At 39.7% G+C, this 25,429-nt stretch overlaps 1 protein-coding gene across 4 annotated transcripts in view; it reads left to right on the top strand.

The window, feature by feature from the left end:
* The first annotated feature begins 909 nt into the window (after window positions 1–909).
* The window catches only part of pamr1b (peptidase domain containing associated with muscle regeneration 1b), a 31,582-nt gene continuing 7,062 nt past the window's right edge, over window positions 910–25,429 (top strand). The window contains exons 1-10 of one of the 4 annotated variants that reach the window (XM_061677611.1): window positions 910–1,238; window positions 8,182–8,257; window positions 11,398–11,523; window positions 13,362–13,476; window positions 17,663–17,880; window positions 19,610–19,717; window positions 22,632–22,802; window positions 22,909–23,100; window positions 23,682–24,512; window positions 24,586–24,762. In XM_061677611.1, the coding sequence (XP_061533595.1) occupies window positions 1,119–1,238; window positions 8,182–8,257; window positions 11,398–11,523; window positions 13,362–13,476; window positions 17,663–17,880; window positions 19,610–19,717; window positions 22,632–22,802; window positions 22,909–23,100; window positions 23,682–24,512; window positions 24,586–24,762 (2,134 nt within the window). In that variant the 5' untranslated portion in view covers window positions 910–1,118. Of the gene's footprint in view, window positions 1,239–8,080; window positions 8,258–11,397; window positions 11,524–11,633; window positions 12,264–13,361; window positions 13,477–17,662; window positions 17,881–19,609; window positions 19,718–22,631; window positions 22,803–22,908; window positions 23,101–23,681; window positions 24,513–24,585; window positions 24,763–25,429 lie in introns of those variants that run through there. The other 3 variants (XM_061677610.1, XM_061677609.1, XM_061677612.1) reach the window with 3 other exon arrangements.

The raw sequence follows: 25,429 nt of genomic DNA, 5'->3' as shown, positions 1-25,429 counted from the left end.
TATATATATATATATTATTATGACTTTCTCCATTTTCCATTTGCTATATACAGTACAAGTCCGCCTAAATAGATATCAATACGCAAAACCCTCTCCTATTGGGGCGCTTTTTAACATCACCACGCCGCCGCTCCATAATAGAACAGAGAGCACTACAACATTATGGATCCTCTATGCTTAACTGAAGGTAGAATGCTTGTCTTGCTGACTTTGGTCTCAAGAAAGGAAAAATGCTCAAATTTGACCTGAGTGAACTTACACAAGAACGTTTTGATGATGTTTAACACAACGTCCCAACTTCATTGGAATTGAGAGAGAGAGAGAGAGAGAGAGAGTTTAATACTACGGCCCTTTATCTTCTTGTTTTGTCTTCTTTGTTCCCACCTTCCACACATTGAACATGTGACGCCAGCATAGCATTTTTATCTTTGCTGATGCCTTGCATGATGTCATTCATAATGCTGGTTCAAACTTTTTAGTTTTGAGTGACTTGAAGGCATATTTTTTCCATTTACTAGGACTATAGGAACCTAAGCACATTCCAATGAATTGGTGCCATTGTTTATATATTAAGAAAAAAGCAAACTAAATGTTGTTTTGTGAAACATGCTGCATTCTTACACCTGTTTTCAGGATCAGAACTTTGTGAAATTTAATTAGAGACATTCATTTTTTTTTAGAACACTTGAATAGTTCAGCAGACGTGAATTCCATCACATTATTTGTTTCAAAGTGTAGAGCAGTTATGTGCTTAACCTCATTGTGTGTGTGTGTGTGAACGTGTGTGTGTGTGTGTGTGTGTGTGAGCGAGAACGAGAGACAATGGGTTTAGCATAAAAGGCTAGCGGCTGCTTTCATTCAAGAGTAACCCTTGTGGTCCTCCGGGTGAAGGAAGAGGAATTTAAGGGAGACCACTATGAGACTGGACTGTAACTTGAAGCCAAAGATAGAGAGAGAGCGAGACTGAGGGAGAAGTGAGCAAGAGAAAATTTGAAGGAGGGGGTGGCTAAGTATTGAAAGAGTTTGAGATGGTGATGTCAGCTGAATTCAGAAAGTAAACAGAGTTCCAGACGGCAGCATGCTGTCTGTGGAACCTGGACTTCAGCTGGGGCAAACAGATGGGCGCTCCGCCGCGATTCCTGGGACCAGCGCAATTATCAGTGGGAGGCCAGGCTGGTTCCTTCTCATTTACCTCCTCATCTTTATCTTCGTACCTCAAGGGAGCTCCTGGCCCAACAGTAAGAGACCAAATTTATTTTTAGAGCTCACCCCTTTCTCTCTTTTGTGGATCTTTTGTTCTCAACAAAGCCAACATCTTTGTATTGATCCAGTCTTTCTTTAAATCCCTTAATAGCACAAAAGAAGGACTGGAAAATCAGTCTTCAGAAAAATGTATAGCACTTTTGTAAACAGAGGTGAAATGTTTTAATTCTTTCTATTGTCTCTCGCAAAGATGAGATATAGAATGAGGTATGATCCTGCCTTAATATTTTTATTTAAAAAAGGCTGTTTATGGATGTGTGAGATTGTTGATCTGCTCTTGCATGATTAAAAAAAGTGCTGTTGCGACACATTCCTTTTGGTAACTTGCTTCCTAATAGTACTGTTCAGACTTGGCACTCCACCTTGTTTGTGCATGAGTAATTTCTCTTTAAATGTCAAAGTGGTCTCTGGAGGAGTAGCACTTGAAATACTAGTCTTTGTTTGCCCTTGATGACTTCGACAGAATGTAGCACGCAAAGTTTGAATCGCTCATGCCGACTGCAGTGATGCATGTGCGTCTCCTCTGCCCTCCAACGCCCCTATGCAAACCTCCAAGTAGTCAAAACACAGTAAAGTCATGTTGGCCAGTGACCTCATCTGTATTGACTAGCAGTTCCCTCTTTCATATGATGTTGTCAGCTGAGTCACTCTGGAGACTGTTGCATAACCTTGTGTAGTTATTTGATTATGGGTCTTTCTAATGGAGCAACTGCAAATGAAATTCTTATTCACAATTGGCATACAAATCTTTACAATGCCCTTTCATGATTGCATATATGTGCAGGCTCATGTCTCTGATGGTGTTGTGTCCTTACCTGATAGGGCTTGTCTGTTAGGATTAACAGAGCTGAAACGGGATGATTATAGTTTACAGTGGAATGCTTTTGGAATCATTATTTCTTTTTACAGTAGAAAAGTGTTAATCCCAAGCAGCAAGTTGCACTCCTGTGCAGTACGTTGTACATTATTTTTTACGTCAAAGTGGATAATAAAATAGTACTTTTCATCAGTGGGTTTTTAGAATAGGGAAAGGTTAGTAGAGCAATGCACAAGATGAGTTGATGGAATAAGCTGACACTCAGATCTGCACTGCCCACAATGGTCCCCTGGGAGTTTCCTTGTTCCATGATAGCTTAATCACACTGACCTCAAAATACTAGGCAGCTGCTGTGGAGACTATGCAAAGATAACTGTACACTTGCATATACGCTCACTCAAAAATGTCCACAATATGTCATGGTTAAAATAACCAACTTTTACTTTTTCAACCTTGAGGAAATATTTAATAACCAACTTTACAACTTTTTCAACCTTGAGGAAATATTTAATTGTGTACATATACTGTAAAATATAACCGTGTAATATCACTTACTTGTTTTGCATGAGTTTTTGCTCAGTGGAAAATCTCTATTGTATACAGAAAGGATGGAAATCAAAAGTAATTCACAGTATGGTAGTATCATATTGAAAAACTGTGATATATATATATATATATATATATATATATATATATATATATATATGTATATGTGTATATATATGTATATATATGTGTATATGTATATATATATATATATATATATATATATATATATATATATGTGTGTATATATATATATAAATATATACGTATATATGTATATATACATATATATATGTTGATGCCAATATATAATATTGGCATCAGAATATTAATGTTTGAAAATGTTTATGTAGACTTCCACTTGAGTAATTAGGATGCTCTCAGCTTGTAACAATAGATAGCAAAGTAAATTGGCCTGCATGGATTAGTCTTCATGATGTAATGAAATATCTTTTCAATGGTTGTTTTGCCAGGCATAGATGGTGTAGTCATGGGTCACTCACCTGACTTATCTGCAGACAGTGCGGGTCCAGTTCCCACACAATGATAGTGTAAATGTGAGTGTAAATGATTGCCCGTCGCCACCCTATGATTGACGAGCAACCAGTCTAGGATTTAGTCTGCCTTTCACCCACAGGCTAAGATAGGCTCCAATTCCCTGTGATCCTGAAAATAATGTGTTATAGAGAATAGATGGATAAATATTTAGCTAGGCATTGTTGACGATACAGACTGTAAATAATATAATTTGCATCATATTAAAAAAAACCTCAAGTATGTGAATACACTTACTTGGATAGTGTACCAATATCTAACAGTGGTATATGTGTGTGATATATTGTAGAATCAATATTTTGGCCTCATGCTAGTATACAGTTGCCCTTTACTTTATCCAGTATTAAATAACCATAACTTTGTTTCATGCAAAATAAGACATGGTTGGCTTCAAGTGGATTCAAGCAGTGAGCAAAAAAATTTCAAACTATAGTGTATGATAACAGGTACAAATGCCACAGACAGCAGAGTGCACAGATGCATTTCTGATAACATTTAGGTATTAGCACTGAATTATCCAAATGCGATATACGGTATCTCTTGAGGCATCTATTTTTCCAAAATGTCATCTAACGCAAAAGCCAATTATCAAAAACGGTACAAACAGACTCTTTGACTTTGGTTCATACAGAGTAAAAGTGGCTGGCTATTTGTAAAACCAAATTATACATGTGCACCACATTCTAAATCCACAAGAGCCATTCAAAATAGTGAACAAACCAAGGAAAATGAGAGGAAATCTTGTTGCTCTACTCCATACTATGCCTCAGAATAATTTTATTTCCATAATTTGGTTCATAGCTAGACCTACCTGTACCACTACCTTGGGGGAAACAAAAACTAAATTTCTTTTGACAGCAAAGGTCAGGGTTCGTAGATTGTATGAACCTATGTCTACGCTTCATGCATTGTGGGTCCAACTACTGATCCACAGAGCAAAGTTTGTACTTTCCATGACCACGTCTCCGGCTGTGTCAGGAAAGATGTCAGCGTCTGTATTTACATCAAAGGTGTGCAGCTGAGCTACAGATGCTCACATCTGCTTTTTTTGGATCCAAGTGCTGTGTGGCACATGGAGGTCCCCACCAGGCAATGAAGAGTGTGACAATGAGTGTTATTTCTGTGCCAAAACACATAATGATGCTAGCCCAGAAGATGCAAACCACTCATTAGCAAGAAGAACACAATGCCAGACTGAAAGCTGGAGTAACTAGAGAAAGTCCTTACAAGCACAGGCCTGAGCCAAGGCTCGAACCATGTACAAGAAATTGTGCTTCACTGCAACTTAAAAGGCGGCTACTGGTTAGAACGTCTGCCTCACAGTTCTGAGGACTGGGGTTCAATCCCCGGCCCCGCCTGTGTGGGGTTTGCATGTTCTCCCCGTGTCTGCATGGGTTTTCTCCGGGCACTCCGGTTTCCTCCCACTTCCCAAAAACATTCATGAATTGAAGACTCTAAATTGCCTGGAGGTGTGAATGTGAGTGCGAAAACTGTTCAGAACACAGGGAAGAAAAAAAAGGGAAAATGGAAGAAAAAGAGGTCAAGTTGTTTCTTCTTTTTCTTTGTCCCATTAGGTGTTGTAACAGCAAGTAACTCGCATGATTTGGTTGGTAGTAATGATACAGTGATAAAATGAAGAAACTGTTCTATTTTATTTTACATTGTCACACATATTTTAAAGGCAATGTTAAGAACTATTGGTATTCAACTTTTTTGTAAGCTTATGTAAATTGTTGTTGGAGGGGATCACCGTATAAAATCTCACCTTGGGCGCCACGTTGGCTCGGGCCGGCAGCCCTGATGGAAGGTAACACCATGTATATGTGAAAGATCACAAATCATCAACTAAAACTGTTTGTATTAAACACGGGGTTCCGCAAGGGTCTATATTGGGACCGCTTCTCATTATCCTGTACATCAACAATTTTGTGAATTCCTCAGAAGAGCTCCACAAAGTATTGCTTGCAGATGATACAAATCTGTTTTCTCCCCGTGAGAGCCCATTTGAACTACAACAACTTATGAATAAATAACCTTTTTAAATTGACTAGCAGTTTAAATGTAACAAACTCTTCTCAAACGTACGCAAAACTAATTACATGAGCTTTTGTACTCACCAAAAACTAAACTATGCTGAGCACATGCACCTTGAAGTTGATGGACAGGCAATATTGAGAGTAAGAACCACGAGATTTCTGGGAATAAACCATGATGAATCATTCAATAATTAATGTCATATTTATACCCTTGTAAAGAATCTTGCAAAATATGAAGGTCTCTTTATGAGATATTTTCTCACATCTTGATCACTTCTTACACTATACAAAAACTCTGTTTGAACCTTACCTGTTTTATTATGTCATCTGGTGCAACATGTTTCCTAGCCACACACAAAAAAAACCTCCAAGTTCTGCAAAAGAAAGTAGTACATACGCTTTACTGGTCTGAATGTAGTGCTCCAACTAGTCCTCTCTTCTGTCGGCAAGGAATAGTAATACTTCCCAAACTCAATACTTACTACAATACAATACAATACAATACTCAATAAATCGAAATGCATGTATAATGTAGAAAGTCATCAACAAGTTGAATCCCAAACTCAGTGATCTTATCCCAATTAGCTCCTTTCAAAATGCACACAACACCAGACATATTTTATATATATATATATATATATATATATATATATATATATATAATATATATATTATATATATATAATATATATATATATATATATATATATATATATATATATTATATAGATATTATCACTGAGGAAAAGGTCAAGGCTTAATACCACCAGCCTAAGTGTTGTGTGCCTCTGTCCACAGATTCTGACCTAGCTTGATGCTCATCTAAAAATCACCCAAAATCACCCATGGGTCAGCTCTCTCAAGAGGAAATTAAAAACTCAATTACTCTCCATGTATAAATAATTTGCTCCAATCTACTAACTGTGATCAATGTCCTGTTTTTTTTTTTTTGGAAAGTATTAATCATATGTGTATCTTACATTGTTGTTTTTGTCTTTTGTTATGTTAAATTTCCAGAGCCAACACGCAATAAGCTTTGAGCAGCTTCTATGGGGTGTCTCTTTTCAATGTTTTCAGTATGTCCTGGTACTGACGTGTATGTCGTCGTATTGTTTGACGTGAATAAACTGAACTGAACTGATCTGAATGGGTTGAAGGCAACCATGGGTCAGCTCTCTGTAGGGACACACCACCATCCCTTCTAATGACATTACCGGGCTAGCTTTGAGACCTTTTCATGTTGATGTCCCATAATTCAGGTTTTCGACTCAAGTGGACCAGTGTCCTTTACCTGGCAGGGTGGAAGCAAATTGGTCTCATGAGAAGAGATGGTGTCTGCACCCCCTCAATCCCCATATGGTACTCATCACATGATTTAAACACTGTTTTCATCATGTGGTGGGAGCCATTGCTGCTGGTTAAAGGTCACAGTAAACAGAGTTAATGGTGACATTGGCCAGTAACTCACTTGATGATACTTTTAATCCATGGTACACAATTTATGTAATGTAGGTCATATTACTAACAAAACATCAGTCATCTGAAGTGCACTTGATAGCAACTATTTTTTCTATTGTGCATAAAAGCAGATGAGTGTTGTCCACAGACAGACGAGTCAAAATATTATCCTCTGCCTCGATACATCAATTATTCCATTTTAGTGTCAGATGTCAGATAGAAATCATTCATCAGTCATTTAGTTAGCCAGAAGAAAAGTGCAAATGTGCTGTGTTTTAAAATGGTCAAAAAATGATTTAGTTGTGTTGGATGCTATTTCGGTTTGTTTCATCAAGTTTTCTACAAACAAGCCTTGCCTGCCCTTACACTGCATGCTTGTGGTTTCAACATGGAAATCCCCAAAGAATGACCATCTGGAAGAAAAGTGCAGGATTATCTTTTTGGTCAAAGTGAGAAAGACAAGCCAAAATATAATAAGACACCACAAGGACACTAGTATACAAAAACAAAATTGATGGGGTTGTGAGGTTACATTTGTTGTCACAACAAGAACCTGCAACTAGTGGTTGGTGTGTCAGCCTCAGTAGTGTGTGTGTCTGAAGGGCCTGGTGTGTATGATTGGAGGCATTAATCATATATTGCTGAGACCACAGACAGTTGCAATGAAAGACTGGTGGCATTTTTTAAGTTAAAGCACAAATTCAAACTCATAATTGTGTAAGTTTTAAATAGACCATTTTATGTACTGTGTAAATCTCTCCTCTGGTTGTTATTCTTCACATTATTAAAATAAAATTGATCCTTATCAGATCAAGAAACATTAACATTTGACTTTGTCTGTTTCTAACGTACAAATGACGTGTAATATAAGAACTGAAATGATGAGCTAAAAGTTGGAAGAACACCCTGCCAAGTTTAAAGTGCTGCATCTGTTAATTCTTCTTCGTCCTTTCCCTGTCTGTTTCAAAAATTAAACTTTTACATAGCCACACAAAAATGCTCAAAGTACCTTGAATCTCACCAGAACTGTCTTATTGGATTCAGTTGTCAGTTATGGTGACTTTCATTTTGTAGCAGCTTGTTTGTATGTTGAATGTCTTACACAAGATGTAAACATACAGACTTGGCAACACCAAAGAGGAGCTTGAGGCCACATAGCTGTGGAAATAACCAGAACGCCAGTAGGCAGCAGCTCACATAAACACAAGACTTAGTAAACACAGCAGCCCTCTGTAGACAAAGTCAAGTCTGCTCACACAAATATCACATTTGACATCTTTCTTCCTTTTCAACCGCATTTATCTTGCTCTCTATTTTTGCACTCATGACAAAGTCCTTTGTTAATATTTTCCTTGTGGTTTAAAATGATGCTTGTCAGTGTAAAGTACTGTATTATCTTATCTAGATTACAGGTATTTGTACAACCACTGCCCAGGCCCAGAGTGGAACGTCATGTGCAGGGGATGTTGCGAGTATGATGTGATTCGCTGCAAATGCCCCCTGCAGGGGACTTCGGTGGGTTACGCTGTGCCCTGCTGCCGCAACGCCATCAATGAGTGTGACCCCTGCATCATCCATCCAGGTACAACTTCAGTGGCGCTCAGCTATGACTGCTAGGGTAATCAGCACAAATTTGTAATATTAAGTATTTTGGCACTTGCTGACATTTTTTTTAAAACCGGCTTTCAGTGAGAATAAACAATGAGTAAACTGATTAACTCTGTGACCACCTCCAGTATCAGGTTATCAATTTTTAGAAATAGATAACAGATGCATATATCTTTGTGCAGTCTGTATGTTTTCCCCGTGATTGTGTGTTTTTTCTACGGGTACTTTGGCTTCTTCCCGTATTTCAAAAACATGCAGACATTGAATACTTTACATTTTTCTTGTGTGTGAATGTGAGTGTGAATGGTGACTTCATTATAGAGTATGTGCCCTACGATGGGCTGCCAACCAGTCCTGAGTGGAAAAAGCTCAGTTGGGATAAGCGCCAGCTCACCTGTGACCCAATTAGGACATCGGCTTTACAAAATGGTCTTGTCAGGATCAGTACAGAGCCACTCAACAGTATTAAAACAAATTAGGACGGCTGGCTTCTACTCCTACAAAAACTAAAAATGGAAGCCATCCCAGTTTCCATTTTTCTGCGTAGACTCTTAACAAGGTTTTTTGAGTGTGTCTATGGGATTTAATGTCCATTCATCCAGAAGAACATCAAGGTCAGATATCACTTATGTTGAATGTGAGAAGGGCGTGGCCCACAATCCAGGTTCTTGTTCAACCCATAGGTACTATTACGATTCACCCGAATACTAAGCAGCGATGCCAAGTCCCTCATTGGGCAATTAATTGATGATGTTGTATTCATATCAGAGGTTGATAAATGCACCCCCAAATGTCTCATATTAGGTACTGTTTATGTACCAGGCACATGATTCCGCTCTGGCTACAAATTCATAATATGGTGGACAGTGTAACAACAAGAATGGCCAACAACAACATTGCGGTCATCTTTTTAAAAAATTTTTTAAAAAATATTCACAACTGAAGGTGCTTCTATTTGGTTATTTTGTAGATGTGGATTACTTGACATATAACATTGAAAACAACTCATCCCTAACAATGCAGACAAAAAAAAAATTGTCAGTGTTTGACATGTGAGTGGCATGCTTTTAGACACAAAAACAGGAGACTGCTAAAGTATGTTGAGTTTAGTCATCTTCATCTTCAAATCTTCCAGTACTGCCTGCCATGTACTTGGCACAACACCAAGAGCTGTCTGCTTCCTTTGGCCTTTACACTACAGGGAGACAAATAAGTGTGATGGAAAACCTGGAAAACAACTTCATTATGTCTGATCTAATTTGTTTCCAGGGCAACCTCACATCACAATATCTCTGAATTTATGAATCTCTAGACTGTTTAATGGGACTCTAGTTGTTTGTTCTTACAGAAGGAATACATAATATTGTACAGGCTGACAATACCAGCCATGTCAGCACACACATTTAGTTTGCTGGTAAATCTTTTTTTTTTTTTAAAGTTGTTATCTGAAATGCCATTTTCCTCCAGAATGTCATGTTTTCTACATGAAATGAATCTGCTCACGTTTATAGAGGAAAAACAGATGTTGAGATTTAAGATGGATACAAGTACCTTGTGTTTGACTGCAAAGCACTAAAATGTACTCATAGGGGCTGCGCACAGTTATAGTTTACCATGTGTAAGCCCGCAGTTGCTGTTTAAATTGATAGCTGTCATACTTTGCCTTCCCCCCCTCAATTGACCAAGAAGCCACTTATGTGAAAATCCGCCCTTTCAGGAAACTGTTTTGAAGGGTTTCCACACATTTTGTTTAAAAGAAGTAGAAATGTTTCAGCATTCAGTTACAGTGAAAGATAAGAGTAATGGGTTTAGCAGAGTTTATGTAAAAGAAAAGCCGAGAGGGTCTACAGTAGTGGTGACTCTGCATTATGGGGGGCCCAGCAGAACCAGAAAATAGCACATGGTCAAAGGAAGACGCCATAAGATTTTGGTGAGGAGATCAAATAGCATTGTGCATTCAAGATTAGTTTTTCAAATACAATAAACTGTTTGCCCCAAATTATTCATACCCTGCCCTATTTTCTTTTTTTTTTTTTTTTCTGAGTTTGTATCTTTTAGCAGAAAATGATACAGGAATGTGTCAAAAGACGATAGAATTGTCACGGTTGGTAACCAAATGGTATTAGACGCGACCCAAAAGCAGACTGAGACAGAAGAAGCAGTTGGAAGGGGATTTATTGAGGATAGCGTGGGGTCGAGAGTTCCTAGCCATAAGATGGGTCTGTATGAGCAGGGGGTGTGCGGGAGGCTGGAGCATGAGCAGGTGAGTGAGCTTGGCAGTGCGGTAGGGGCGGGCATCGTAGCAGGAGACTCGGGAAGGCACTGGAGGAGGAGGAAAACAAAGAGTAAGTTCAGGCACAGGTAATCAGAGAATCTTTCTTACGAGCAGGAGCAACGAGTTGGCCGGTGTACCGCGTAGGAGGACGAATACTCTGGTGCTGGAACATTGGACCTGGCAGGCTTAAGTGCAGGCTGTGCTGATTGAAATCAGGTGCGCAGACGAAGAGGTGATTAGTGCTGGAGAGAGAGAAAAAAAGAGGAACAAAGCGCCACCCATGCTCCACAGAGGAACTACGGGGCATAGATCATGACAAGAGAATATCTACAGGGTTGCGCAAAAAGCGCTCCTAATCAAGTGTGTCAGTACACATTTGAGTACTGAGCTTTTTTGGAGGGGGGGGGGGGGGGGGGCAGAGAGGTAGACGAGGCTTCAGTAGTATTGTCATTTGCAAACTAACAAATCTTTTGAATGTTTTTCTAAATTTCTATTTGATTAGAATGTTCCGGATTCTACTTGATCTTACATCCGGATACATTACGATGGGAGATGCATTGCATTCACAAAATTGTCAGAAATATGAACAATTTTAATTAATATTTAATTTAATTAATAGTCAATTTTTTATTATTATTATTTATTTTAATCAACTGCTGTAACACAACAACTCTCAGTCTCTTGCCACTTTCTTGTCATTTCCAGCCAGCAAATATTTTTAAAACATGCAAATACAATCCAAATTATCCAGGGTATGAATCATTTCGGTCTTAACTGGACATTAAAGCTGATATTGTAGACTGTGGATGATTGTTGTTTGTCTCTTGTCTGTGTTTCAGGTTGCAGTATTTTTGAGAACTGTAAGCGGTGCAACAACGGGACGTGGGGTCCCAAAGACGACTTTTTCATCCATGGCCAATACTGCGCTGAGTGTCGTCCTGGATGGTCTGGTGGAGATTGCATGAGTGAGTGAGATAATTTCCTTAAGGAACATATTACTGTACACATATACATTTCTGTGGGATGACGTAAATGCTCTTGTCTTCCCTGTGGATATATCTACATCTAGGATGACTACGCCCTCTTGGAAGAATGCCCATGCCCAGGGGGGCTTCTTGGCAGTAAAAAATCTGGATACATATTTAAAGTTCCACAAGACAGGCCAAAAAAATGTCTTGTAAATTCAACACACCAGAGAAAATAGTCATGTTAATAAACCAGACAATGAATAATTGGATTAAAAAAAAATCGCAAAGTATGTGAAATTAGGCTTCAAAATGGTCTAGAATTTAACATTCTTTGAGCTTCCACATGCTGTGGGTGTGTCGTTCTTAAAATCCTACCTCCAGCTGTCACTCAAATACTTCTATCACGGCTTCCATCTATCTGCGGGGAAAGGCGTGATGCACGTAGCACACACACTTTCACGCCTCTTTCAGACTCATTCTGCCTCTCTGTTTCCTTTTGAAATGCAGCAGGCCATTATTTGTGGCTTGGTTTCCGTGGTGCACGTGTTGCAGGTTGCAGCCTTCAACTGACACCCGGATGATTTCCCCCCCCCCCTCTCCTCTTCCTCGCCCGCGACGCGAGTGGTTGAAAGGCCTTCACCGTTGGGCGAGATGTTTGCAGATACTGTTCTGTCGGGTTGGTGTGGGGCCACGGGGTGGCAGATCCAATGCGGTTCACTGCTGCCTCGCAACTCAACGTGCGTGCGGCCAGACGGCAGAGACATATTAGCCCAAATAACACCGACCAAATTGCACTGCAGGGAAGATGTATTTTTCCGAGTTGTGGGCATTATTTCATGGCCAATTGCACGCTATACTGGTAGAACTGGGTTCATTATGAATGAGGAAGTGTCAGTTCCGCCACTGAATGGAATAAGGGCGCTTGGTGTTTATACAGTGGGGGACGGAAAGTTTATGGATAGTTTTTAGCCCTGCCCTCAAAAATTAGGAAAATGTAGAAGGTGAGAACGAGTTTTAAGGCATCAACTTAGTACTATATTGTTCTGTCTTTGCACGTTTTCAGGACTTACCTTCAAACATCAATCCATTCATCCCTTTTCCGTACCGCTTATCCTCACTAGGGTGGCGGGCGTGCTGGAGCCTATCCCAGCTATCTTCGGGCGAGGGGCGGCGTACACCCTGAACGGGCCGCTAGCCAATCGCAGGGCATATAGAAACAAACAGCCATTCGCGCTCACATTCACACTTACGGGCAATTTAGAGTCTTCAATCAACCTACCACGCATGTTTTTGGGATGTGGGAGGAAACTGGTGTACCCGGAGAAAACCCACGCAGGCACAGGGAGAACATGCAAACTCCACACAGGAGAGGCCGGGATTTGAACCCCGGTCCTCAGAACTGTGAGGCAGATGTGCAAACCACTCGTACACTGTGCCGCCTCTTCAAACATATTTAATGTATTTAGAAAGAAAACAAGGATTTTTGTTTTGGGGGCACTTTAAACTATTTCATGTGTACCATTTTGGACTCCACAGCTTTACCAGTATAAAATGTGCCCCACAAAATAGATTTATTTATTTTTTTTTATTAAAAAGTAAAAACCTTATTGATCTTTGTTGTATGAGCTGTTCTTTGGTTGTTTCTTTAGGTTAAGCATACTACAACTACAATCTTTAACTGTAACCATTGTACTGAGAGCCAAATTAGCTGAATACACAGCCTACAGTCCAACATAGTAGTTAGGCTGTCATTGAAAGCCTGTAAAATTTAATAGGCACACCCCTTTCTGTGCCAGTTTCAAAATACAATGAGTTCTTTCTGTTGTATTCAACAGAGTGTGGTGGGGTGATCCGCAAACGTCAGGGCCACTTAGTTCTGGAGAGCTACCCCAACAACGCTAAGTGTGAGTGGACCATAGAGGTGGATCGACCGTTTACAATAGAACTCAGGTGAGGCTGTGTTGTTGTTGTAATGTGGCACACAAACATTCTGACCAGTCGACATTAATAATGTACCTCTCTGAACTTCAACTTGCATTTAAAGAACATCAGTTACTAATACATATTAGCCCTTGGTAATCAAAGGGAAAAAAATGACAATGCAGCTCAAAACTTTTCCTAGTCTGGTATTAAAGCCTTCCTTGGAAAATGAATAGCCCGTAGCTGTAATAATGATTAACCGCTGGCAGTAGATCAAATTTCTGCTCAGCTCAGATATTTCTACAATATGCGTCATTAAAAAAGGCAAGTCGACAGCTTTGGAAAACCCAACATGCCTGTTTTCTTCCCCCCTCTAATTACTTTCCAGCTGAGTGATAACCTTCCCAGTGTGTCATTTTCTCCATTCCACATTCTTTTTTCAATAGTCACGTTTTTGTGCAGGCTTTGACACTTAAGAGCAGTTACATTATGTATGCTGTTGTATGCTGAAAGTTAATAATGATTGAAAGAATTTCTCTTTATGTTTAATAGTTTGTTGAATGAGAAATGCATAGATTTCAAAAGACATTAAAGGTTATTATTTATTTATTTATTTTGATAGAGTGCCGTGAAAAAGTATTGGCCCTTTTCTCAAATTCATATATTTTTACATAGTTTCCCCACTTTCATGTTACCATAATCAAATTAATTTAAATATCAGACAAATATAACCTAAGTGAATTTAAAACGCCATTTTTAAATGGAGATTTCATTTAATAAGGAGAAAAAAATATTCAGTTACCTAACCCTGTGTGGAAAAAGTCATGTTACTCTCAACATAATAACTGGTTGTGCCATCCTCAGAAGCAACAACTGAAATCAAGCATTTTCTATAACTGACAATGAGTCTTTTACACATTTGTGGAGATATTTTGCCCCACTCTTCATTGCAGAATTGTTTGAATTCAGCAATAATGGAGGGATTTCGAGCATAAACGGTCTTTTTAAGGTCATGCCACTGCATAAGGATTCAAGTCTGGACTTTGACTAGGCCACTCCAAAACCTTCTTTTAAATTATTTTTTTTTAAGCCATTCAGAAGTTTACTTTGCTGGTGTGTTTTGAATCGTTATCCTGCTGCAGAACCCATGTGCGCTTCAGCTTGATGTCACAAACTGATGGCTGAACATTCTCCTTCAGGATTTTCTGTTAAAGAGCAGTTTTCATGGTTCCATTTAACACAGTTGTTGGGCAGGTCCTGAAGTAGCAAAGCAGCCCATGATAATCAGACCACCAGCACCATGTTTGACTGTAGGTAGGATGTTGTTCCTCTAAAATGCTGTGCTACATTTAGGCCAGCTGTAACGAGACACACACCTTCCAAAAAGCTCAACTTTCATCTCGTCAGTCCATATAATAATCTCCCCAAAGTTTTTGTTTTTTTTGTGCAAAAATAAGACGAGTCTTTGTTCTTTTTGGTCAGCAGTGGTTTTTGCCTTGGAACTCTGCCATGGATGCCATTTTTGCCCAGTCTCTTCCTTATTGTGGTGTTCCATGAACACTGACCTTAACTTAGGCAAGGGAGGCCTGCAGTTCTTTAGAAGTTGTCTTGAGTTCTTTTTGTGGCATCCTGGATGAATCATTGCTGTTCTCTTGGGGTCATCTTTGTAGGCCGGCAACTCTTGGGAAGGTTTTCCATTGTTCCATCATTTCTCCATTTAAGGTTAATGGCTCTCCCTATGGTTCGCTGGAATCCTAAAGCTTTAAAAATGGCTTGGTAACCCTTTCTAGACTAATTGATGTCAGTTACGTTATTTCTTGACTACTCTTGAATTTGTGTGGATCGTGTCATTTTGTTGCAGCTTTTTTAGACCTTTTTCCCCAACTTGATTTTGTCAAACAGGTTCTTTTTAAGTAATTTCTCCATTGAATAGGTCTGGAGGTAATCAGGCTTGGGTTTGATGAGTGAAAATTAACCACGAATTGAGATTAGCCACTATTACTTCATGTTTTAACAAGGGGGGCCAGGTAACTGAATAGTTTTTATTTTCCTTAAAAAATTAAATCACCAGTTAAAAACAGCATTTTAAGTTCATTTGAATTATATTTGTCTGATATTTATATTTGTTTGATGATCTTAAACATTAAAGTGGGGAAACTATGCAAAACTATAAAAAATTGAGAAGGGGGCTAATATTTTATCACAGCTTTATGTGCCATTAAACCTACAAATAAATAAAAATATAGCTTCTCTTTTAAAATGAAGGTATTGGTTATGAATTGTAAGTAATCTTTGATTGGCTGGTGAACATCCCAAGGTGCATCTAGCCTCTTGCCCAAAGTCAGCACGGATAGGCTCCAGCTCGTCTGCGACCCTATTAAGTGCTATGAAAAGTAGTATAATTATGTTATGTTATGATGGCTTGTAGTATCATACTAGAGCAAACTATGCTCACATCACTGGTGTCTTCTATATAACCTGGGTGTGTTAAAGCAACAATATGGGCTCCAAAATCGTACCGTATTTTCCGGACTATAAGTCGCTCCGGGCGGCACGGTGACCGACTGGTTAGAGCGTCAGCCTCACAGTTCTGAGGATCCGGGTTCAATCCCCGGCCCCGCCTGTGTGGAGTTTGCATGTTCTCCCCGTGCCTGCGTGGGTTTTCTCCAGGCCATCCGGTTTCCTCCCACATCCCAAAAAAATGCATTAATTGGAGACTCTAAATTGCCCGTAGACATGACTGTGAGTGTAAATGGTTGTTTGTTTCTATGTGCCCTGCGATTGGCTGGCAACCAGTTCAGGGTGTACCCCGCCTCCTGCCCGATGACAGCTGGGATAGGCTCCAGCACGCCCGCGACCCTAGTGAGGAGAAGCGGCTCAGAAAATGGATGGATGGATAAGTCGTTCCGGAGTATAAGTCGAACCAGCCAAAAAATGCATAATAAAGAAGGAAAAAACATGTATAAGTTGCACTGGAATATAAGTCGCATTTTTGGGGGGAAATTTATTTGATAAAATCCAACACCAAAAACAAACATTTCATCTTGAAAGGCAATTTAAAATAAAAATAGAATAGAGAACAACAGGCTGAATAGGTGTACGGTATGCTAACGTAACACATTCAGCTAATGTTACATGACGCAAAAACAACGAACTGAGAACGTGCCTGGTATGTTAACGTAACATATTAACAGTTATTCAGATAACTGTAGCGTAAAGAACATGCTAACAAGTTTACCAAACCATCAGTGTCACTCCAAATCACTAAATCCAATGAAATCTTCATCCTCTGTGTCACACCTAAACAACTCCGCCAACTCCGGAGGTAGACGATGCGCCGCTTCCTCTTCTACGTCGCTTTCGTCAGGCCTAGAGCGACCTCCTGCGATTGTCAGTGTGAAAATAACATGTGAAATTTTATAATAATGTGTTAATCATTTCACATATAAGTCGCTCCGGAGTATAAGTCGCACCCCCGGCCAAACTATGAAAAAAAAACAACTGCGATTTATAGTCCGAAAAATACGGTACTTGTTTTGTAAACTGCCAGCAAATTTATGGTTGAAGTGTTCTCGACATTTAATAGCTACTGATCAGATATAATTAAGAAGTTTATCCAGGCTAGACCTATCATGCTGTTTATCAGCAGTAATTATCGTCACTCGTCAATGGAAAAGTGTTTATATGTGCATTCTCTCTGTTTAACAGCCACTAAAGGAGTGTTAATGATAAATATCCTTGTAATGTTAAGGGTAATAAAGTTCATTGAGCTTTCCAGAGCCACAGTGCTAATGCAAGGCTTGTAAACTGTTTGCCAAAGTAAAAAAGATTGTTGGAAGTACATGGATGTTGTGACAAGAATAGAACAAAATAAATATAGACTTGCATATGCACGTCGACTATAATACATTTATGTATTAAATTGCCAAGCACAATGGAACACACATCTGACTCATCTTTCACATCAGCGAAGCATTTATTAGCAGTTCCAGTCATTTTCTGCAGCTTTTAGAGTAATTACTGTCATTCATGACTGTGCATTTTTTTTTCTGAACGCTCTGAAGCATCACAACTGCGGTGGCAGCTGGTGGAGCGCTGCCAGATAACACAGGTGCTCACATAAGGCAGGAGAGTGTGATCATAGCAGTTGGTAAGGTGTTGGGTTGTGTTTGTTTTCGTATTTATTTTTTTTTCATGTCGGTCTTCATGCCAACAGGTTTATGATGCTGAGTTTGGAGGTACATCATTCTTGTCGCTATGACTTCGTGGAGGTCAGAGATGGTGACAGCATCAACTCTCGTGTTGTAGGTCGGTTCTGTGGAAACATCAGACCTGCTCCCATTCAGAGCTCTGGCAACAGTCTCCACATTCATTTTGAGTCTGATGGTTACAAGAATTTTGATGGCTTCTTTGCTACATTCCAGGAGATTTCAGGTACATCTTAATGTGCATCTGCCTACAACTAATGTGATACTAAAGTGCAATAAGTATGCATTTAAATGATAGTTGAGTCATTAAAAGTAGATACTGGGAGGAGGCTTTATACAGAGTAAGCCACTTTAAATGGCGTGTTCAGCAACAAAGATCCTCCCAAATGACCAAGCAAATGAATGCAGAACATAATGAAAAAGTTGTCAAATGTTAAAATTGGAGCCAAAATGAACAAACTAGCTTTTCGTTGCAAATCGTTTTGGAGGAGTATGTTGAATGTGATTAGCGTGTCTTTTCAAATTTTAGACAACATGAAAATGTTGGGTGTGAGTCAATCCACCATTTGAGAGTCCAACATTCACTTTTTATGTCATCTATCCAGTTATCTATTTTCTATACCGCTTATCCTGTTTAGGGTCACAGGAAGCTGGAGACTATCCCAGCTAGCTTGGGGGAAAAGGCAGATTCCCTTGGACTGGTTGCCAATCACAGGGCTCATCTAAAGACAGACAACCTTTCACACTCACATTCACTCACTGCCTGCACGGAAGTCAGGGGAAAGAACCGTGACATCATCAATGACTAAAGTCAATGAATCACATTCCACAAGGGTCACTCCAGTTTTCTGCGTGTTTGGGCAGTTTCAGTGTCCTGTTGGCAGTGTGAAGAAGTCAAATTACAACATGATGTAAGTCGAGCTTCTATGAGTAGCGTACTGCCCACTGGTGCCCGTCCCAAGTTTCCTTTATGGTGAGCCAGTATAATAGAACAAAGGGATACGAAAAACCAACGCCTAACTATTCATCTCTCCCAAAATAATACATTATTACATAATAGTATTTGTGATGTCGACTTCTTCTCCAGCTTTGTGGTGGCTGTGGTCATATTTCTGTGGTAACTAATGGCGGCAGGAACAAAATTGTGTTTATCAAACGCAACTAGCTGGTACTTACTGATCCTAGATCTGCTAGCCCATGACGACATATCATCCATATCACTTTAATATACTCTGCATATTTTGGAATATAAATGTCAAATGACTTTCGCATTCCCATATATACAGTATCAAATTAAATCCTTTGTCTTCACTAAAATCTTTTCTAACGATTTTATAATGTGCCACTTTAATGCAACTGTCTCTTAAAGGTATGCCTGGTAACCTGTTTCACAGAGCTCTACAAGACTCAAAACCAATAGTAGGCTACTGGTTTCATAGGTTCATTACATCTGAAACACCTGTCTCGGCCTGCCTGTTTAAAGAAGTCAATGGTAAACTGAAGGTCATCGATTCACGGCAAAGTCTCACAATGTGTTGCAGAGCTTGTAAATAACATCACATACCGAATACGTTAAGAGGGTTAACCTAATTTTAACTGGTTGGCATCTTAAGAAGCACAACATAAAAACAATAGTGCATGACTGAGACAGGTGGATCTACAGGAGGTTTATGTCTGAGAATCAATTTAAGAGAAAAAATGCACTGTTCTCAAAATCAGACACATTTTCTGTACTAGCTGCAAAGCCAGATCTCATAAAATGAGCTTTATGTCTTAACATGCCGACACACATTTAGAAATGGAAAGTGAAAATGACATTGAAATGGTGCCAGCTTGGGGTAAACCCCACTTCCTACCGCTTGAGACTTTCCATTATGGTCATAGTTTTATGTTTCTCCTCTAAATTAATACAATATTTTTTGATGTACCCCGATATTATCTGTATTTTGTCACAGCTTGCAGCTCCTCTCCTTGCCTACACGATGGGACATGTATCCTTGACAGCTCTTACGATTTTCACTGTGCCTGCCTGGCTGGCTATACAGGCCAGAGGTGTGAAAATGGTAAGTCTTCAACACAAAACAAAAATGAACCAAACCCACTAACATCTGTTTTTAGTTGTTGCTAGGAGGGTGCTGTTGGCATTCACACCTGGGGCAAATGAGTCATCAGTAGTCAATTGGTATCACAGGAACTATCCTGCTAGTCCAGCGTGATGTTATGATATGATGCATGCTGCCTACACACAGATGCCATTCTCATCGCACATACTGTTTCCGTTTGCTCTTTTCCACCATTGCTGTTGCTTATGTAGTACTCACCCATCTCTACAATGAACACTTTTTGAGATTTTACGTTTGAAAAAAAAAAAAAAGTCTCCAAAAGTGTTTTCAGGTCTGACATTTTCTATTTTCATATAAAGGTACTGTAACTAAACAGCAGCAACTCTGTTTCAGTTGCATGGTTGCTATTCTGTGAACTACTGAGAGTTTGAGTTCAATCAAATTCATGAATCGAAAGTGTTTAGGACTCTGAGCAGCAACTGATCATTTATACCCAAAAGCACTGTATGGTTTTGGTATTTTAGTTTGGGCTCACAGTACTTGCCTTTCTGTCGACTTAGTCATGAAAATATCTCTCAACTAACACGGCGGAGGAGGAAAACGTACTGTACTGAATGTTTTGTTTTACATTGCTTTGCTTGTTGTTGATGGCAACTAACCGCAAAGTCGAGCTCACCAATAATTAATTTTCAACATCAAAGCATGGTGAAACTCAAAAGCAAAGATTGTTTGAAGTGGATACATTTTAAAAGAAGAGGAGGGCTTTTGTTTGGGATGGGCGTCCTGGAATTAAGATTTAAAAATAATCTGCAATAATATGTCGAGTACATGGAGGAAGAGGAAAATTACACTGAATGTGTTTTCTTCTGTTATGTCACTAAGTTTTTCCCCAACACAGTGGAAGAAATGAGTTTGTGTTCCCTCAGAGAGGCGAGAATCATTTTGGCCCTTCATGGTATTGCATTAATGGGTGGTCTGGAGTTTAACTTGTGTTTTTATACCTTATGTACATCTCCCATAAGAACCTGCAAAAACAGATTTGCTAAGGTTAAGGTGTCATTTTCAGCATTGCATTCATCCATCCATTTTCTGAGCCGCTTCTCCTCACTAGGGTCGCGGGCGTGCTGGAGCCTATCCCAGCTATCATCGGGCAGGAGGCGGGGTACACCCCATCAGTAATGTTACTATGTTACAGTTTATGGAGAAATTATGTACATTTCTGTCCAAGTCATCAGCTGGAGATTTTTTAAAAGTCTTAGGGGATATTTCATGACACCTTTAATGAATCTGATATGATATGGGGCGGCACAGTGGATGACTGGTTAGCACATATGCCTCACAGTTCTGAGGACTCTGGTTCAAATCTGGCCTCGCCTGTGTGGTGTTTGCATGTTCTCCCCAAGCCCGTGTGGGTTTTCTCGGGGTACTCCAGTTTCCTCCCACATGCCCAAAACAAACATGCATGGTAGGTTAATTGAAAAGCCTCCATCTTAAAAACGCCGCCAGTTTACCCGCGACCCTCATGAGGATAAGCAGTACGGAAAATGGACAGATGTATGAATCTGATCTTCTGGAAGCCTGTATGTGTTAATCTTATATCCTGTCAGGGAAACCCAAAGTAGCTGTCTTTTCCCCCCTAAGTGTTACACTTATAAAATGAATGCTCTCCACCCTTGAACCTTGGTGGACAAACCTCAGATCAAAAAGACGCTCAGAACCCTGAAAAGAAGTCAACTGCAGATTTTGTCACGAGCGGTAATCCGTAAGGGCAGATCCCAAAAAATAGACTCCAGATAAGAGGTCCGAACAATTTTAATTAAATGGCAGAGCATGTGATGGCGAGACATACGAAACTAAAGGAACTCACAACCAGAGAATCAAAAACGGATAACGCAGGGAGACACGACTAACGGTCCGTGTGGTATAATCGTATTGAGCCTAAATTTAGACAGCGGTCAGAACGGCGGCAAACACGGAGCAAAAACGAGTGAATATTCAGACGCCCACACACTGTCACGGTGCCCCCTAAAAAGGCTGATGATTACAATGCATGACAGGTGCGTCACCGATATCAACGCCCACCTTCGCTCAGCAACACAACGAAAAACAACTTGAAACACAGGGCCATGACAGATTTTGAACTTTTTACATCATTGGTTAGGCAAAAACATTCCCTTCCACAAAGTGAGTGAAATTTTGGAAATTGAATATAAATTATAGGGAAGCATCCTTGGTTCAGAGCTATAAAACTACAACTAATGTCACTGACCAGGTCCAACTAAGAGATAACAGCACATCAACTTTATTTAAACCAATATTTTGTTGCAACACAGAACCTTTTACTACACAAGCCTAAGATACTTTCTCATTACATTGCATAACAAGCCGTCATTCCATTAGCAACACCAATGTAGTAATAATTCTCTTCATGTAACGTGTTTATTTACTGTAGCTGTACAGATAATATTCTATTTAAATATTCCATAAACTGTTCTAAATCAACTTTTACAGCTCTGCAAATTGACCCTTGACCTATTTCACCTAAAATAATTTTATTGCATCTATTGTTATTGAGTTTACAAGCCATGTGGTCCAATTTGTGATGTGAAATGGTCATACAATTCAATACCAAGTCTTTGAGGTATGCTGTTTTAAAACTGTGAACATTCTTGAACTCAGATTAACAAGTCTGAGAGTGTTAGTTTCACATTACCTGTGTAGGCTACAAACAGAAGTCAATAAACTCACACATTGGTGTATTTGTGGGGTCTTTCATGGCAGCAAGGTGCACTTAATCAATGCTTGAGGGATGGTACAGAACCCTTTGAAACTCTCAGTACTCATGTTAGCTTTTTATTTACAGACAGAACATGTTTAGAAATGAAGTGAGCATGCACTTTGTATTTCTGTTCAGTAGTGGGATGCCGCAGGCCTCCTGTGCCCACCCATGGATCCACACAGGGAGTGTTTCATCACGCAGGGGCACGAATCACTTTCCACTGCGACGCAGGGTTTGAGTTGCAGGGATTAAAGACTGCCATCTGCCTGAGTGATGGCACCTGGAGTGCACCTGCCCCACAGTGTGGTAAAATATAACTTGGGTTTATTTATTATTTATTTAGGGGAAAAATATTAATAGAATATCAGTGAACAAACCCTCAACTAATATATACCATTTCAATGTCCTCAAGTTCCAGTGGAAAGAGTATGTGCCCTACCACCAAAGCCAATACACGGGGACCACTTCTTGGTTTATGGTCCCAATGATGTTTTAATTGCTCTCCAGTACCTTTGCCATCAGCCCTATGAACTCTGTGGAGTTGCTCAAAGAACCTGCCTTCCGAACAACACCTGGAGTGGAAGTCATCCTGTCTGTATCAAAGGTCAGGCCAAGTAACTGGAGTGTTTAAATTTTCTTTTCTAAATCCTTTATTTATTATATTAGATCAATTCCTCAAGGGTAAACAAGCAGACTTGCATTGCTAAAATAATGCAACCCAAGGGTTCATATTTTGTTCTGCAGAGAGAGTCAAATCTATGACCCTCCACTGGGTCATTTTTTTTGTTTAGCTTTAGTGGGACATTAAAAGGAAGAATATAATGATCATGTATTCTCAGGAATACTTTTGAGAACATAACAATGAACAAACTCATATCGTTGAATGAAGAAGCCTGAACGCTTTCTATGGTCTATTCATAACAACAGCAATACTGTAAATGTGTGTTGAACTTTTAAAGATGTAACATAAACCTCCCATTTTATGAATTTATAAAAAAATTACCCATTTGTAAAAGAGTTTAGAATGTGGCGGGCATATAATGTACTTGGTTTTATTGTTTGTTGTTGCTGAGAATGTCTGTGTGCCAAGCTACACAAAATTCAAATCCAAATTTGAAAATATGCTTGATCAGCAGCAAACTTAGGATTTACTCATGACTCTTTTAACATGTTCTTTTTCTGCAGTGAATAACACACTCACGGAAGCAGAAAAGGACAAGGAAGCTGGAAAAAAGACAGGAAAAGGTACAGATAAAGACAAAGAAATACAAAGTGAGAAAGATATCAGCAAAGCTAAAGAAAAAGGCCAAGAGAACCCAGGTATAAACAAAGAAAGCGATCATTGGAGTACAACAGCAGAAGACAAAAACACTGGTATTATTCCAGGGAAAACTGTGGCCGAGGATAGGACTGAAGAGGAAAAAAATATTGGCCGGGAGAAAACGACTAGCAGCAGTGAAGATAAAATAGGTAGTGTCGGCCCAGACAATGCCCTGGACAAAGACGAGAATAAAGAACCTGAAATAGTAAAACCTGGGAAGAAAGAAGACAGCCATTCCCCAAAGTCGGAGATGGATATTACTGACATAGTGCTGATAAAAGACAAAGGACAAGGCCAGAAGGAAAAAAAAGAGGAGCAAGTGAATGGAAAGAAAGACTCTGGCAAAGTTGGACCGAACGACACTAAGCTGCGGATGGGTGTCTCAGAGGAAACAAACACAGTAGAGATATATGAGCAGGAAATGGCAAAGAACAACACGGTCACGGATGGTATGAATGACGTAAAGAAAAACAATAATACGATAGCTTTACCAGAGAGGAGAATAATTCCCTCGAGAATCAATATTACACAGTATACGCTGTACAGAGCGGGAGGTGAGGAAAGTGGGAAACCAAAGCAAAACCCACCAATTAAAGAGGGCAAAGCGGAGACAAGTCCTACTGACGAACCAAAGCAACTTGATATGGATCAAAAGGAGAAAGAAAAAGAGAAGGACATAAACCAGAGCTTCATTGGTAAGTGCTGAGTAAGAGCGCAATTTTCCCTCTGCCCTCATGCTCCCCTTGAACATCAAGTGCTCTTCTCCAGAGAGGAGCTGCCCACCTCCCCCTCGCCTTCATCATGGTTATCACATGATGATGCCAGGGGCCAGGCTTGAGACAGTGGAGTTCTTCTGTAACCACTCCTACGCTCTGAGTGGAGACGCCCTGCGAAGCTGCCAACCAGATGGTACCTGGAGTGGCCAACAGCCCCTGTGTGTTCGAGGTAATGACCACGCTTTATCATATCCACTGCACCGACAGAGATGATACTTCTAAAAGGCAAACATGTCTGTGGGGGTGTAGAACTTTTGTTACCCTTACACTGAGAATTTCCAGTTAGGTTTTTTTGTTTTTGTTTTTTTTTACTTGGAGTTTGAACTTTAATGCACAAATTGTTATTTCTCAAGCAATAAACAACATAGAAAATATTACATCAGTGTTAAGTATGTTAAGCGTGGCACAAGGGTAACCTGGTGTCCTCGGAGAGTGCAACATTTGGTACTCTTGCACATTCTAATGAGATTCAATAAGATCTATGACAGATATGTTGGTTGGTTTTCTCTGGGTACTACGGTTTCTTCCTACATTCCTAGACCCTAATGCACACAGAGTGATGCACAAAATGGGACTGAACTCCACAATTGCGCACATCGTCGACGACTCACACCTGAACACCTGCCGATTAATGCTAGCACGCATACCAACTAGCTGCAATTAAAAAATTGCGACCCCTGGTGTTCTTATCGGGAAACATTTTGAGGTGCCACATATATTGTGCTGCATTTTTTAAAATATTTTTTTAATTGAACCACAAACATGGGACAATTGTCAAGGAAGAAATGGATTGCCCTGGCTGCTCTAGCCATATTACAATAATACAAAGAGATGAT

This window comes from Phycodurus eques, chromosome 5, assembly GCF_024500275.1.
Source record: "Phycodurus eques isolate BA_2022a chromosome 5, UOR_Pequ_1.1, whole genome shotgun sequence".
Classification (NCBI taxonomy): domain Eukaryota; kingdom Metazoa; phylum Chordata; class Actinopteri; order Syngnathiformes; family Syngnathidae; genus Phycodurus; species Phycodurus eques.
The sequence above is the reverse complement of the archived record's forward strand: the minus strand, read 5'-3'. Positions and strand labels throughout refer to the sequence as shown.